Source organism: Orycteropus afer, unplaced genomic scaffold (assembly GCF_000298275.1).
Source record: "Orycteropus afer afer isolate SDZICR_OR568_19922 unplaced genomic scaffold, OryAfe1.0 scaffold00358, whole genome shotgun sequence".
Taxonomy (NCBI): domain Eukaryota; kingdom Metazoa; phylum Chordata; class Mammalia; order Tubulidentata; family Orycteropodidae; genus Orycteropus; species Orycteropus afer.
Window position 1 is genome coordinate 2,038,264 of NW_006921945.1, and position 15,053 is coordinate 2,053,316.

General features: G+C 50.9%; 1 protein-coding gene across 1 annotated transcript in view; it reads right to left on the bottom strand.

Moving 5' to 3' along the window:
* The window catches only part of TBXAS1 (thromboxane A synthase 1), a 173,694-nt gene that overhangs the window by 44,797 nt on the left and 113,844 nt on the right, over nt 1-15,053 (bottom strand). Inside the window, exons 6-9 of the mRNA XM_007952763.1 lie at nt 13,685-13,773; nt 13,195-13,343; nt 11,733-11,863; nt 7,215-7,529 (exon numbers count right to left, since the gene is read on the bottom strand). Of these exons, the coding sequence (XP_007950954.1) occupies nt 7,215-7,529; nt 11,733-11,863; nt 13,195-13,343; nt 13,685-13,773 (684 nt within the window). The remainder of the gene's footprint in view (nt 1-7,214; nt 7,530-11,732; nt 11,864-13,194; nt 13,344-13,684; nt 13,774-15,053) is intronic.

The following is a 15,053-nucleotide window of genomic DNA, read 5'->3' on the forward strand; positions in this document are numbered from 1 at the left end:
TTTTTGCTTAAGTAAGTCTGGGTTGACTTCTTTTGTTACCTGCGACTAAATGCATCCTAATTGCAAAAGACCTCTTTAAAGTTTTAAAAAGCAAACATGTCACTTTGATGACTAAGGTACTTGACCCAAGCCATGGTGTTTTCAATCGCCTCCTATGCATGTGAAAGCTGGATAATGAATAGGGAAGACCGAAGAGGACCTGATGCGTTTGAGTTGTGGTGCCGGGAAAGGATACTGAGTAGTCCACGGACTGCAGAAGAACAGACAAATGTGTCTCAGGAGAAATACAGCCAGAATGTGCCTCTCGCGCAAGGATGCAAGGTTTCGGCTGGCTGACTTTGGACATGTCGCCAGGAAAGACCAATTGCTAAACAAGATATCGTGGCTGGTGAAGACGGGTCAGCGTGGTGAGGGAGGCCCTCAGTGAGAGGGATCAACGCAACAGCTGAAACAGTGGCTCAGACAGCCACGGATCGTGAAGATGACACAGAACCAGGCGATACCTTGTTAGGTACACACAGGTCATTCGCTGCGGTCCTCGGCTGCTGGGTACAACAGGACGAAACACTTCCTGGTTCTGCACCATCCTCACAGTGGCTGCTACGTGTAAGCCCACTGTTGCAGCCACGGTGTCAGTCCACCTCGTTGATGGTCTTCCTCTCTTTTGCTGACCCTCTACTTTACCAAGCATGATGTCCTTCTCCAGGGAACGGTCCCTTCTGACACCATGACTATAAAGTCATGGTCATTTTCACTTCTAAGGAGCATTCTGGCAGTCCGTGATGTTTTCAGTATCCTTCCCCAACATCACAATTCAAAGGCATCAACTCGTCTTCGGTCTTCCTTATTCATTGTCCAGCTTTCACATGCATATGAGGTGGTTGAAAATGCCGTGGCTTGGGTCAGGCGCGCCTTAGTCCTCAAAGTGACATCTTTGCTCTTTAACACTTGAAAGTGGTCTTTTGAAGCAGATTTCCCCACTGCAATATGTCATTTGATTTTTTGGCTGCTGTTTCCGTGGGTGTTGATTGTGAATCCAAGTCAAATGAAATCCCTGACAACATCAGTCTTTTCTCCACTTACCATGTTGTTGCTCAGTGGTCTAGTTCTGAGGAATTTTGTTTTCTTTAAATTGAGGTATAATTCATACTGAAGGATGCAGCTTTTTTTTTTTTTTAATTGTGATTTGGGTGACAGTTTCCAGGGCAAATGGCTTTCCATTCATTTTGTGACATTCACTGCAGCCCCCACAACATAACAGCCTCTCCTTCCTACCTCCCTGTGTTTACCGGTTCCCTTCGTCCTCCTTCCCCACCCCTTCCTGCCTTCTGAGCTTTATCCTGGATAAGTGTCACCCTTTTGATCTCCTGTGGTGATGGTTCTAAGGAGTGTCCACCTCCTTGGTGTTACTGTCCACTTTATAGGCCTGTCATTTGGCTGAAAGTCGAGACACAGAGATGAGTTCCATGACAGGTCTAAAGGGTGTCTAAGGGCCATAGTCTTGGGGTTTCTACCACCTTCTGTCAGACCAGTAAGCCTGGTCTTTTTTATTATTTTGAGTTTTGTTGCACAGTTTTCCCCCCCTCTATATGGGACCTCCTAGTGTGATCCCTTTCAGAGCAGTCAGCAGTGTAGCCAGGCACCATCTAGTTCTTCTGGTCTCAGAGTCATGGAGGCTGGAGTTCACATGGTCCCTTGGTCCTTTGGACAAATTGTTTTCTCATGTCTTTGAGTTTCTTCACACTTCTTTGCTCCAGACAGGGAAAGACCAATAATTGCACCTTAGATGGCCACTCGCATGCTTTTAAGACCCTAGTCGCTACTCACCAAAGTAGAATGTAGAACATTGTCTTTGTGGGACCATGTGATGGCAATTGACCTTAGTGGCAATTGACCCCAAGATTAGGGTCCTGAGCCCCCATGCCCAGCAACCCTCATTCCATCCAGGTGTTTGTCTGTAGCTGAGATGTTTTCATAAGTTTGCCCCCATGTGCTTTACTATATTCATGGATATGTTTGCAGCACATATAAATGCATACGTAGAAATCTCCTCTGTCAATCCTGTAATAACCTTGAGGGTAGTCTCATTCGCCTGCCCACCCCGTTTAGTTTGAGTGTCTATGTATCCACTCATACTGCTGCTGTTGTTAGGAGCCATTGAGTCAGCTTCAATTCATAGCAACCCTGTGTATGACAGAATGACACGTTGGCTGGTCCTGCACCATCCTCACAATCCTGGCTATGCTTGAGCCCGTCATTGCAGCCACTGTGTCAATCCATCTTGTTGAGGGTCCTCCCCTTTTTAGCTGACCTTGAACTATACTATGCATGACATCCTTCTCCAGGGACTGGTCCTTTCTGACAACATGACTGTGGTGGTCAAGTTTGTGTGTCAGCTTGGCTAGGCCTGGTTGAATGGTTAGGCAGCTGGATGGAGTATTCCCCATGATGAGACTGGTCATCAACTCCATGGTGGAATCTACTGGGAGCAGCTTAGTAGCTGCCTTAGGGATGTGGTCTGCTTCCTGTGTATAAGGAGAAGAGTTGGGGAACAATCTCTAGCTTATGGCCACTTTGAACCCTGCATTGTTCAGCAGCCTGCCACGCTCCACCAATCTTGGGACTTCATCTGGACTTGAATTAAAGTCCTGCCGTGTGGTTTGGTAGCATCAGGACTGTGCTTTTTACTTGTCAACCTTGGGCTTGGCAGCCTCAGCAGCCAGCAGCTGAGTGAAGAAAAGCCTCCAGCTTCATTGGGCTGGGAGCAGGAGGCAGAGCTGAAGCCCAGGGCTGAGGGGCTTTCACCCAGCCCCTAGAGCCTGGCACTTTGAACTTGGACTTAAAGCTTTCAAACTGTAAGAGAATAAAACTCTTGTTTGTTAAGGCCATCCCGTTTGTGGTATATTCTTGTTAGAGCATCACTAGGTAACCAGAACAATGACCAAACTACCTGAGGGTAAGTTTGGCCATTCTCACTTCTAAGAAACATTCTAGCTGTAATTCTTCCAAGACAGAACTGTTTGTTCTTCTAGTAGTCCATGGTACTTTCAATATTCTTTGCCAGTGCCACAATAAAAATGCATCAATTCTTCTTTGTTCTTCTTTATTCATTATCCAGCTTTCACATGTATATGTTGTTGTTGCTGCTGTTATGTGCCATGAATCGGACCTGAGTCATAGCGTCACCTCCTTGGGTTTCCAAGGCGGTATCACTATGGAAGTAGATTGCCCAACCTTCCTTCTGAGGAGTGGCTGGTGGGTTTGAACCGCCACCCTTCTGGTATATGAAGCAAGTGAAAATATCATGGTTAGGTTAGGTGCATCTTGGTCTTCAAAGTAACATCTTTGCTTTTTAACTCTTTAAAGAGGTGTTTTGTGGCAGATTTGTCCAGTGTGGTATGTCATTTGATTTCTTTACTGCTGCTTCTGTGGGCATTTATTGTGAATCCAAGTCAAATTAAATCTTTGACAACTTCAATCTTTTCTCCATTCATCATGGTGTTAGGACGTTTGGTGGTGTAGTGCCTAAGGCATTTGACTGCTAACCAGGAGATTGGCGGTCCAAACCCACCAGCCACTCCATGGAAGAAAGACTGGGCAACCTACTTCTGTAAAGATCCCTAGCCTTGGAAACCCAGTGGGGGGGTCACTATGAGTCAGAATCAACTCAGTGGCAGTGAGGTTTTTATCATGATGCTGCTTATTGGTCCAGTTGTGAGGATTTTCTTTATGTTGAGGCGAAATCCATACTGAAGGCTGTAGTCTTTGATCTTCATCAGCAAGTGCTTCAAGTCTTCTTCACTTTCAACAAGCAAGGTTGTGTCATCTGCGTATCGCAGGTTATTAATGAGTCTTCCTCCAATCCTGATGCAATGTTCTTCTTCATATAGTCCAGCTCCTTGGATCATTTTCTCAGCATACAGATTGAGTAAGTATGGGGAAGGGAGACAACCCTGACACACACCCTTCCTGATTTTAAACCATGCAGTATCCCTTTGTTCTCTTTGAAAGACAGCCTCCTGGTCTATGCACAGGTTCCTTATGAGTACAATTAAGTGTTCTGGAATTCCCATTCTTCTCAGTGTTATCCATAATTTGTTATGATCCACACAGTCTAATGCCTTTGCATGTCAGTAAAACACAAGTAAACATCTTTCTGGTATTCTGTGCTTTCATCCAAGACCATCTGACCTCAGCAATGATATTCCTTGTTCCATGTCCTCTTCTGAATCTGGATTGAATTTTTGACGGTTCCCTGTCAATATACTCCTGCAACCACTTTTGAATTATCTTCAGCAAAATTTTACTTGTGTGTGATATTCATGATATAGTTTGATGATTTCCACGTTCTGATGGATCACCTCTCTTTGGAATGGGCACAAATACGGCTCTTCCAGTCAGTGGGCCTGGTAACCACCTTCTAAATTTCTTGGCATAAATGAGTAAGCACCTCCAGTTCTACACCCGTTTGATGAAATGTCCCAGTGGGAATCCCATCAGTTCCTGGAGCCTTATTTTTCACCCATTGCCTCAATGCAGCTTCCATTTCCTCCTTCAGTACCATTGATTCTTGATCATATGCTACCTCCTGAAATGGTTGAACAGTGACTGATTCTTTTTGGCACAGTTACTCTGTGTATTCCTTCCACCTTTCTGGGTATAAACATTTGATGGTTCCTACATCATTCAATATTTGTCCATAGAATCCTTCAGTATTGCAACTCAAGGCTTGAATTTTTTCTTCAGTTCTTTTGGTTTGAGAAATGCTGAGTGTGTTCCTTTTGATTTTCTTGTTCCAGTTGTCTGCACATTTCATTCTATATAGTACTTTCCTTTGTCTTCTCGAGCTGCCCTTGGAAATCTTCTTTTCGGCTCTTTTACTTCATCATTTCGTCCATTCATTTTAGCTACTCTCTGCTCAAGAGAGTTTCTGCTGACATCCATTTTGGTCTTCTCCTCCTTTCCTGTCTTTAATGACCTTTTGCTTTCTTCACGGATGGTGTATAATCCACTCATAGATTGTGGTTATCATTGTCATTGCAGGATTATGTGTGTAACAGTGTCGGCCTTTGTTGCCTTTAACTCTATGTTCCTCTCAGTGTCTTTCTCTGCTTTGATCATTTTGTGTGGACCTGCCCCTTCCTGCATGTTGTCTTTCACCCCAGTTAATACGTGTCTACCCTCTAGTTAGTGATTTACCCCCTCTTCCTTCCCACCCCTGGTAACCTTTAAAGAATGATTCTTTCTGTGAGTAAATATTTTCTTGACTTTTTGGAGTGATTGTTTCTTTGATCTTCGTAAGTGCTTCAAGTCGTCTTCACTTTCAGTAAGCAAGGTTGTGTCATCTCTGTGTCCCAGGTTGTTAATGAGTCTTCCTCAGATCTTGCTGCCACTTTCTTCTTCATACGGTCCACCTCTTGGGTTATTTGCTCAACATACAGATTGAATGAGTGTGGTGAAAGGATACAACCCTAATGTACACCTTTCCTGATTTAAACCACACAGCATCCCCTTGTTCCACTATTCTCTTGGTCTATGTACAGGTTCTGTGTGAGCACAATTAAGTGTTGTGGAATTCCCATTCTTCACCTGTCCTAATTTGTGAGAACCCATGACCAGAGAAGATTGATGAATGGATCAAGGTCAACCTGCAGGGCAGCCCTGGGCTGTGAACATTTTAATGAGTGACTCGGATGAAGCAGGAGACATGCTTTGCCTGTCTCGGATGACACAAAGCTGGAGCAACTGCTAGTGTGACAGATGGCTGAATCAAGACCTGGAATTACTGTGACTGACTCACGCAGTGATAAGAGTCAATGGGAAGTCTTGCATTTAGGCTTTACGGTGCGAGTGGGTTAGGGAGACCAGGCCTGGCAGTTGTCATAGTGGCCTGGAACCTGAAGTTAGGAACATGCTAATATAGTCTTCAAATGTTTGAAAATTGCCCTAGACAAGAAAGACTAAGCTTGCATCTGTATCCTGTAAAACCGATTGCCATTGAGTTGATTCCGGCTCACAGAACCCCTAGAGGACACAGTAGAACTGTCCCATAGGGTTTCCAAAGCTGTCAATCTCTACGGAAGCATAATGCCTCTCTTTCTCCTGCAGAGCCGCTGGTGGGTTTGAACCAGTGACCTTTTGGTTAGCAGTCCAACACTTTAAGCACTGTGCCATCAGCACTCTTCCGTATCCCCTATAGTAGGATAAAGAGGGGTCCCTGGGAGGTGCCATGGGATTGAGTACGTGCTCAGCAGCAAACCAAAGGCTGAAGGTTCGAGGCCAGCCAGAGGTGCCTTGGAAGAAAGGAAGACCCGATGGTCTCCTTTTGAAAAATCAGCCATTGAATGTGTGTGGAGGTCAAGCGTAGCCTGACACGCACGGGTCACCGTGAGTCAGAATCACTCAATTTTAGGGTAAGAAAGTGGAATTTCCTGGGGTACAGTTTTCAGCTGAGTATACAAAGATTTATTCTAATGGTTCCAATATCAGATCAGGCCATCTCTGAAACTTTGAGGTGATCAGACTGTGCTGGAAAGAGTCATTCTGTGGGCTTCATTTTAAACCACAGATTCCCCCCCACCAATGATTCTTTTTGACAACTTATTAGTCAAATCAGACACACACACACGGTTCCAGAAAACAGAGAGGTGATAACGTAGCCCAGCTTAGCACCCTTGTAAGTTTGCACCAAAATGACAAAGTGGCCCCTTGCCTGGAAGGGACATCCAGGACCCCTGGACGCAGCGCTGACTGGCCCCCTTCAACTTTGCTCCACTGTCTCACCCGTCTTCACTGTGGGCCCCAGCGCATGCCCACTCCTGCCGTCCCACGTGGGCTCCACTCCTAGCTCACGCCTACCTCCCCCAGCGTGGAAGCCCACAGTCAGAGCACCAGAGCCACGCCCTCCCTGCCCAGCCCCTGCCCTGTGGCCTCCGCTTGTGCTTGGGACCCTGCAGTTTCCCGAGCCAGGCTGGCTTGTGAACTGCCTGCACTGACAGCAAAAGGGATGTCCCATGTGCCTTTTGTCCCCTGCTCTGAACCGTCCCTTCCACTTGCTAACCCAGAGTCGGAGAGGACACGGAGAGGCTGGGTGGCAGCCCTGTTGCATCTTAGGAAGTAGTTTTAACAAGACAGTAAACACGTTTCACTTCTAGATGCACAAATCTGCTGCCCCGTGGCAATCGCGCCGACCACTGGCTCCATCCTGTACTTACATGCTCATCGAAGAAACGGTCCACCTCTCTCAGAAGCTTCTCCTGGCAGTCAGGGTGGGTGGCCAGCAGGTAGGTGGCAAAAGAGAGCGTGTTGGTGACGAACTCGTAGCCAGCGATGAGGAAGATGAAGGCCTGGCCCACAATCTCGTCCATGGTCAGGGGCTTTGGTGGCCCTCGGGGCACATGTGGCTGTGGAGGAGGAGCCGGGCACTCGGTGGAGGAGAAGACCTGTGTCACGGCATCGAAGCTCTCCACGCCCATGGCGCTGGCCCCCTGGCGTGTGTCTAGAACCATCTGGAGGAAGTCCTTCCGCCTCTGCAGAACGAGAGGAGACAGAACGCATTGGACTGTAGAGCCGCGTAAGAGGTTCTTGGAGCACAAAGGAGGAACGTGTGTGCAGCTTGGAGAGAACTCGGTTATCTGAGATGGGGGAACGGAGCCATCAGAACGTCACTACTGCCACGTAGTCTGTATCGGTTCTGGTGGAGCCCAGCAGCGGGCTGGGGTCAGCCGCTGGAAAGGACGAGGCCGTGCTGCACGGCTGACGTGGACAGTCGTCAAGCCACCTGTCGGGTCTTGCTGAGACTCACAGTGACCCCGTGCACCATGGGAATGGACTGCCATGGTCCAAGGCTTTTCATTGGCCGGTGTTTGGCCTGGCCTCCCTGTCTGTCTGAGTCTGGAAGTTCTGCGGAAACCTGGGCAGCACCTCAGAAGCACGCAAGCCTTCAGTGACAGACGGGGAGTGCTGAGGGTGAGGTGGCCTGGCCGAGAATCGAACTCAGGTCTCCAGCAGGGAAGGTGAGAATTCTACCACTGAGCCATTTAAGGGAAAGAGTGAGTTGAAGAACAGTACATACACTAGGCTGTCACGGCTGCACTGAAGTATTTAACACACGTAATTATCAGTGTGTCGATGGGCAGAGAACATTTAGCGACCTCCATACCCAAACATTCACAGTGGCTGCCTGGGGAGAGTGGGATGACCGGGTGCGAGAGCCAGGAGGAGAGGGCTGTTCTGTTTCTTAACTTTATACATGGTTATAAGAGCCCTGGTGGCACAGCGGTTACAGCATTTGGCTGCTAACCAAAAAGTCAGTGGTTTGAACCCACTAGCCACTCCATGAGAGAAAGATGAGGCAGTCTGCTTCTGTCAAGATTGATAGCCTTGGAGACCCTGTGGGGCAGTTCCACTCTGTCTTCTAGGGTCACTATGAGTCAGAATCAACTTGTTGCTGTGTTTTCTTGATATATATAAAGAAGTATATAGAAACTGTTTATATAAAATACACTGTTGGTTGAAGCTCCTATGTAATGCAAATAGTTAACATGCTTAACTGCTAACCAAGACATTGGTGGTTCAAGTCCACTCAGAGACACCTTGGAAGAAAGGCCTGGTGATCGGGCACTGAAAACCCAGTGGCACCCAGTTCTACTCTGACACACGTGGAGGGGCCGTGAGTCGGTGTCGACTTGACAGCACTTGGTTTATTTACCGCTCGGTTGCGTACCTAAAGCACTCTCCTGCTGTGCCCACCCTGGATTGCTCCAGCATCCTTTGCTGCACAAATTACTGGACAGCGTTAATTTTTTCTCACACAGTAAAATATTCATAGAACGGGGTTTGGTGAATCTTGTCTTCAAAGCCTCCAGGCTCTGCATCTCGAACCCCATCTCCTCACCTCCTCATACAGCTTCCTGTGTGTTCTCCACAGCCCCGCCCCCACCGCGAGTGGGTGGAGCTTTCTCACCTCCCTGCCTTCCCCATCAGTAGGCTGCTGTTCTCTGTGAGGTGATGGCCAGGACCAATGGTGGTGTTTGTGTCTTGGCTCAGAGCTGACCGGAGCACCCCTTCACCGAGAAGCTCTTTAATGTGACAAGTGACAGCCGGTAAGCTCCTCCTCTCTGACGTTCTGGGACTCAGGCCCAGAGAGAGTGTCGGAACCGCCCGCAGGAACACGTGCCAGCTGCCGCCTTGGTCGGTCGTGGCTTTGTAGCATTGCTCCTCTGTGCCGTGTGCACCAGCACGAATTCCACCTTCTGAAGGGACTTGCCATGTCTCACGGGCAGGACCCAATCCCCCATCCCCACTGGGGGCCTGCGCCCCAGCTTTCCTGCCCCTTGTCCTGGCCGTGCACACGTGAGGTCCACGTGAAGAGCTACACAGGTGAAGTGGCGTGCAGCCAATCTTTTTGAGGGAGGGCATGTTGAGGTCGACTGCAGCCACCTGCTGTTTGGAGCAGAGGTCTTCAAAGCTCTCCTGCTCCTCTGCTCTGTGACTTGGGGGGGCGTCCTGGCCCCGGCAGTCCTCCTGGCTAAGCCTGTGTGGTTGGAACCTTGAGCGAGGGCGACCAAGCCTCTGTCCAGCTCCACCTGGCCCTGAGCATCCTGATTTCCAAGGTGCACCCCCAACACTGGCTGCCCCAGCTTCCCTCCAGCTGCTTGGTCTTATTGGTGGCTGCTGGAGACCCTGCCACACCTCCTTCTGGCAGCGGGGTAGGGCAAGGTCATAGGTTACCCAGGAGCAGTGGGTGTCCTCTCCTGCCCCAGTTTCCGGAAGCCACTGGCAGAGAGCAACTGCAGACTCCTCGGCTGGTCTGTTTGAAACGCCTCTGGACACGATACAGCGGGGTCCTGGGGAGGGGGGGTGGCAGGCAGGTGCCCTGTCCACATGGGCAAAGCTGCAGCTGTGGTCCTCTTACCAGCTCTGCCCCCACAGAGGGGCTGCGGGAGCCCCAGCAGAGGCCAGCTTCCCTCCATCTGCACTGCCCGACGAAGGCCATTTGAGTGCTGCCCGTTTAGACAGCACCAGCGCCAGCTCGCGGTGACAGCCAAGGAGAGTGCAGACCCTGACGGATGTCGCATCTGATCTGCCCATCGGCTGGAGCTTGGAACAATATTTACCTTTCCACATCTGTGTGGCATTTTGCTGCGCAAACACACATCTGCTTGATGGAAGTGCTCTGACGGTTACCCCGAGCTCTGCAGCAACCTGAGCCGAGGCCGGGCTTTGTGGGGGGAAGGCTCTCAGATCAGCTCCTTGTGGAAACAAATACCTCTTGTTTGCGAAAGGGAAAAACTCCCCGCAGTCCCAGTAATTGGATCTTGAAGAACTTCTCACCTCCAGGTTCCTCCCAGCAACGTTCTAGAATTTTCAGGCTGATTCCACAGCCTGGTTTGAGGCTGGGAGGGGGGTCTGAGCAGACTGCCAGTGGGAAGCCCCCATAGCAGCCTTGGGAATGGCATCCCCTCCCCTCCCCTGCCCTGGTGCACCCTGGCTCTCTGAGGAGGGGGCTGAACCCCAGGGAGGCTACCCTGCGCTTTCCAGCCTCCGAGCCAGGGCAGGGAGGCCAGCTGCGTTTTCTCCCACCTTGAAGGGTAGCGTGGGCATGCTCACAGGATCCCAGGCCTTTGCTGACCCTGGCCTGGCATCGGGGGGCTGGGCAGTGGGATGTGGCTGCACCCAGCCCTGCAGGGTATCCAGCCACCCACTGACCCAGTTTTCATGCCAGGCTTCGCCCGTTGGGCCTCACAGCCTCTTGCCACTGATCGCTTCCAGTCACCCAGGCTCCAAGAAAATGCTTACTGAAGCTCCGTCTTGAGCACGTCACTTAAGGCACTGATGTTTCAGTCAGTTTTCCTTTTCAGCAGTTTTACTTTGTGCAGGGAAGCCCGTCAGGGCCACAGTACACCCGCAGGAGCAGATCCAATAGTGACGCTCATTCCCTTAATCCAGCCAGTTCCCACTTCTGTGCGGTGCTAAGCCCAATCCCTAGTCACTGCAGGCCTACTGTGTGCAAAGCATGGGGAAGCCTGCCAGCAGTTGGCACGCCGACCCTGCCCCGCGGCACCCGTGTGCATCAGGGGTGAGCACCGTCGCGTTTCCGTGGCCAATTTTTCACAAATATTGCCAGACTCTCTTCCAAGGTGCCTTATAACTCCCAACCTTCTGTTAGGAGCCGAGTGCACTAACTGGACCATGAAGGAGGAAAGAAAAGGCCAGTCTGGTGTGAAGCACACCAAAGGCACCAGTGGCCCTCACTGTGCGTCCTTCTCCCCACCAAGAGGGAGTGAGGGATGGACCCACGGTGCCTGGACTCCTGTCTGATACCCATGCTGTTCTGGCCCTAAGACTAGTTTGCTGTTTTTCAATAAACATGAGAACTAGCTCATGAACATGACATGTGGGCATGTTGATCCACAACATTCTTTGGGGCTGCTATAACCTGTGCTTGGGATGGTGCTTGAAGTAGAACATGTCGGCCTGGGGGCAGCTCCAACCCCACAGCCCGAGTCAGAGGATGGACAGACTGCTCGCGTGTCCTTGGCCACCCCACCCTCTCTCTTTCTCTTTCGCCGTTCCTCGAACTTGGTCCCTTCCCCTCCTGGCCTGAGAGAACTGTAAGTGGGGGTCGCCGAAGGGCAGCAGGGTGCGGGCCGGGAGGGACGAGGAGGGGGGCTAGTGATGGTGAGTTCTGTCCCACCCCACCGTAGCCAGGCCCCAGTGCGAGCCGTTACCTCGCCGGCAGCTTGCTGGTCCCGCGAGGCCGTCACATTCCTGATAAGTTTGTTGAAGAAGTTGTTTGGCTCCTCTCGCTTCTTATTGGGCAAAACCCGGGCCAGTGGGACCATTACGGACGGAAATGATACTTGAAGGAGAAGAACACAAACGGTGTTGAACGGAGGGTGGTAATAGACCAGGGCATGAGCTGCCTGTGAGCAGGAAGCACCCCCTCCCCCGTTGGAGTCATTTTGTGGGACCGTTTGCCCTGCTGACGGCTGCTCCACCGGGCCGGGCTCTGTCCTACCCCATCCACGCACTCCTCACCATTCCCTGCACACAGTAAGCCCTCGGTAAGTTCTGGACCAAGTCCTCGCCTGTCTGGGCTTAAGAGCTCCATCTGACACATGCCCATGAGTTTCCCAGGGCCCCAGAGGGAACAAGGCCAGGCCAAGGCCAGGCCACGAGCCTCAGCAGGTGGCCTCGCCTTTCGGAGCACCTTTGCCATTTGCATTTCTTTCCCTTGGAATAATTGTCCCCAGAGCCATGGCCTGAACTGTCCCCAAGAGCGGCCCGGGGCTGCTGACAAGAACGCTGGCCTCCTCCCTGGCTGCTCCTGGGCAGTGGGTGAGGGGCTCGGCTTAGGCCGTTGTCCGGCATGGTGGACCTACTTTGAGGCGCCCCACATGGGCATGAGCTGAGAGCATCGCCTGGGACCCGTGAGTTCTCAGTGCTGCTTCTAAGGGCTGAGAAGGCAGGGCTCAAGGGGACTGAGACATGAGGGCGGGTGGCAATGGACCAGCAGGACCGACCACTGCCCACATGACGTGTCTTGGGTGTGATGGAGCAGAGGAGCTGTGGGCGGGTGGTCGGCAGGGAAGGGGGTGGCCTGCCCCCATCACGACTGCTCCTGCAGTCACAGTGTTGAGCTGACAGACTAAGAAAATGGGGATGAAACCGACCAAGAAATGAGTAGACTCCACCAGCCCAGCAGAATGGTTACAGGCGATGGCGATAATCAACAACAGTGATAGCTCCCCAGTGCTCCATACGAGCAGAGACACGGGAGCTGGCTGGAGGCGGAAACTCACTGCTGAGATAAAAATAACAGGAACTGACTCGTCCGTGCAGTGGGTGGCCGACCAGTCACCCTTCATGTGCAATTGCTAATTTACTGCGCTCTGGGTTTCAGCGTGGAGAAGTCTGGAGGAGGGCTTTGCAGGAGGGAAGAAATATGCCCTAGAAAACTCTGTTTCTCTAAGCCTCAATTTTCTCATCTGTAAAATGGGTGGGTGCGAGGATTGACTGAAGCGATGTGACAGAGCCCTCAGCACCCTCAGTGGTGGTGTGAGCACCAGGGCCACGGGCTGGACAAGCAGGGTGTGGGTGGCTCCAGGAAGACAGTGCACCCCAGGGGGATTGTCAGACACCCCAAGGGCCCTCCCCTGGTGGCAGGTGTTGCACAGGAGCTGTACTTACAGATCAAAACCAGGATGGGTCTGGGGATGGAGAATTCGAAGAAGCGCCTACAGTGCTTCACAAAGGGGTGCTCGGGTGCCTCCTGGGAGTCGAGCCGGGTGCCGAAGGCGACGCTGGCCACCAGGTCTGTGCTGTAACAGCTGTAGCACCTGCAGGAGGAGGGCGCAGCTGAACTTTGGAGGATTCCGTCATTGCTGCAGGCCCTGGCCCTGGACAAGAGGCAGCTTCCTGCACCTGGGCCAGGTGTGTGTATGGTGGACTAACCACCCACGGACTAACCACTGCACGTTCATGGCCGCCTCAGCATGGGAGCCCCGCTTTGTTCCCATTGGTGCCCCACTGTAAGTGGGGTTTACTTATTCCATCCATCCACGCTTTTCGAGCTGCTCCGATTTCAGTAGCTCTCTGGCCTCCAGATAACTGCCTTGCAGCGATGTATGAGAACAGCACTTGAACACAGTGAAGTCTCTCCTGCAGGGGGCGCCCTTACCTCTGGATGTTGAAAGTGGCCCCGGAGTCTGCATAGCGTTCTAGATGAGTCAGGAGAATGTCGCAGGCTTGGCTGATGAGGGGAGTCACCTGAGAACAGACAGGAAGGGTGTAGTTAGGAGCCCAGTGGGCTGTGCCTTCAGGGGTGGTGTGTGTTGCTTCCTGAAATATGGATGGCTAAGCATCAAGAGAAGATTCGACATTCACAAGTATCTGAAAATACCGTAGTTGTAAACTTCTCCTTTAGCTTAACTGATATTTTTTGGAAGCAAAAACGTGAAAGATTTTAGAGTAAATACTGTAAGATAGTCAAGACAACGATCATTGAGTGCCTGGTCAAAAGTGAGACTTGCACCCATATTACGACAGGTGGTGAGTGCCACAGAGTGCACAGACAGCAGTCCCCAGTTACAAACATCTGACTGCCACTTGACCTGTGGTTACGAACCCGCCCCAGAAAGCCAGCCCGTCACGTTAAACACACAAGGTACACACGCAAGGAACACAGTGGTTTGTAATAAGAAATGGGTACTACCTTATGATGTGTATCAAACATTATTATTATTACTGGATTGTTTTGTTAAAGATGTTTTAGTGTATCTGGAAGTGTTTCATTTGTTTATCCATGGACACATACTACATACCAGGACATCTACATACTAGATACCAGGACAAACACTTAACTAATGGATGCTAGATACCAACCATAGCAATGGTTCCCACTTACTACAGATTCAGTTTAAAGGCAGATTTAGAAATAGAACTCGTTCACCATCCAGGGACTGCCTGTCCTAGCTCTGCAATTAGCCAAGATGCATGTTTTATTGGTTCCAGCTACACTTTAGCTCTTCCACTAGGATATAGAATCTTGGCATCCAAAAGGGCCTGGGGTGGTGTGCACGGTTGATGCTTTCAGTTGCTAATGGAAAGGTTGGAGGTTCAAGTCCACCCAGAGGCCTCGGAGGAAAGACCTGGTGACCCTCTTCTGGAAAACTCACCGTTGAAAGCCCCACGCAGCACGGTTCTTCTCTGACATACGGGGTTGCCGTGAGTCAGTCGACTCAAAGGCAACTGCACCCCCCGCCTGCCTTCCTCCCTTCCACAGGACGAAGCACAGAGCCTGTGGCCCTGAACGGAGGAGCTACTTGAGGGAGCCCCAGAATTGTCCACCATCACTGCTTCTGACTCTTCAGCCAACTGTGGACGACCTAAGTAAACACTCACTGAGGCATGAGGTAGTTAGGGTTGTGTGTCAGCTTGGCCGGGCCATGGTTCTGAGTGGCTGGGCAGTTGGATGTACTTATTCCCCATGATGAGACTATGATCACCTCCATGGTGGAGTCTGCTGTCAGCAGCTGGGTTTGGCCTTC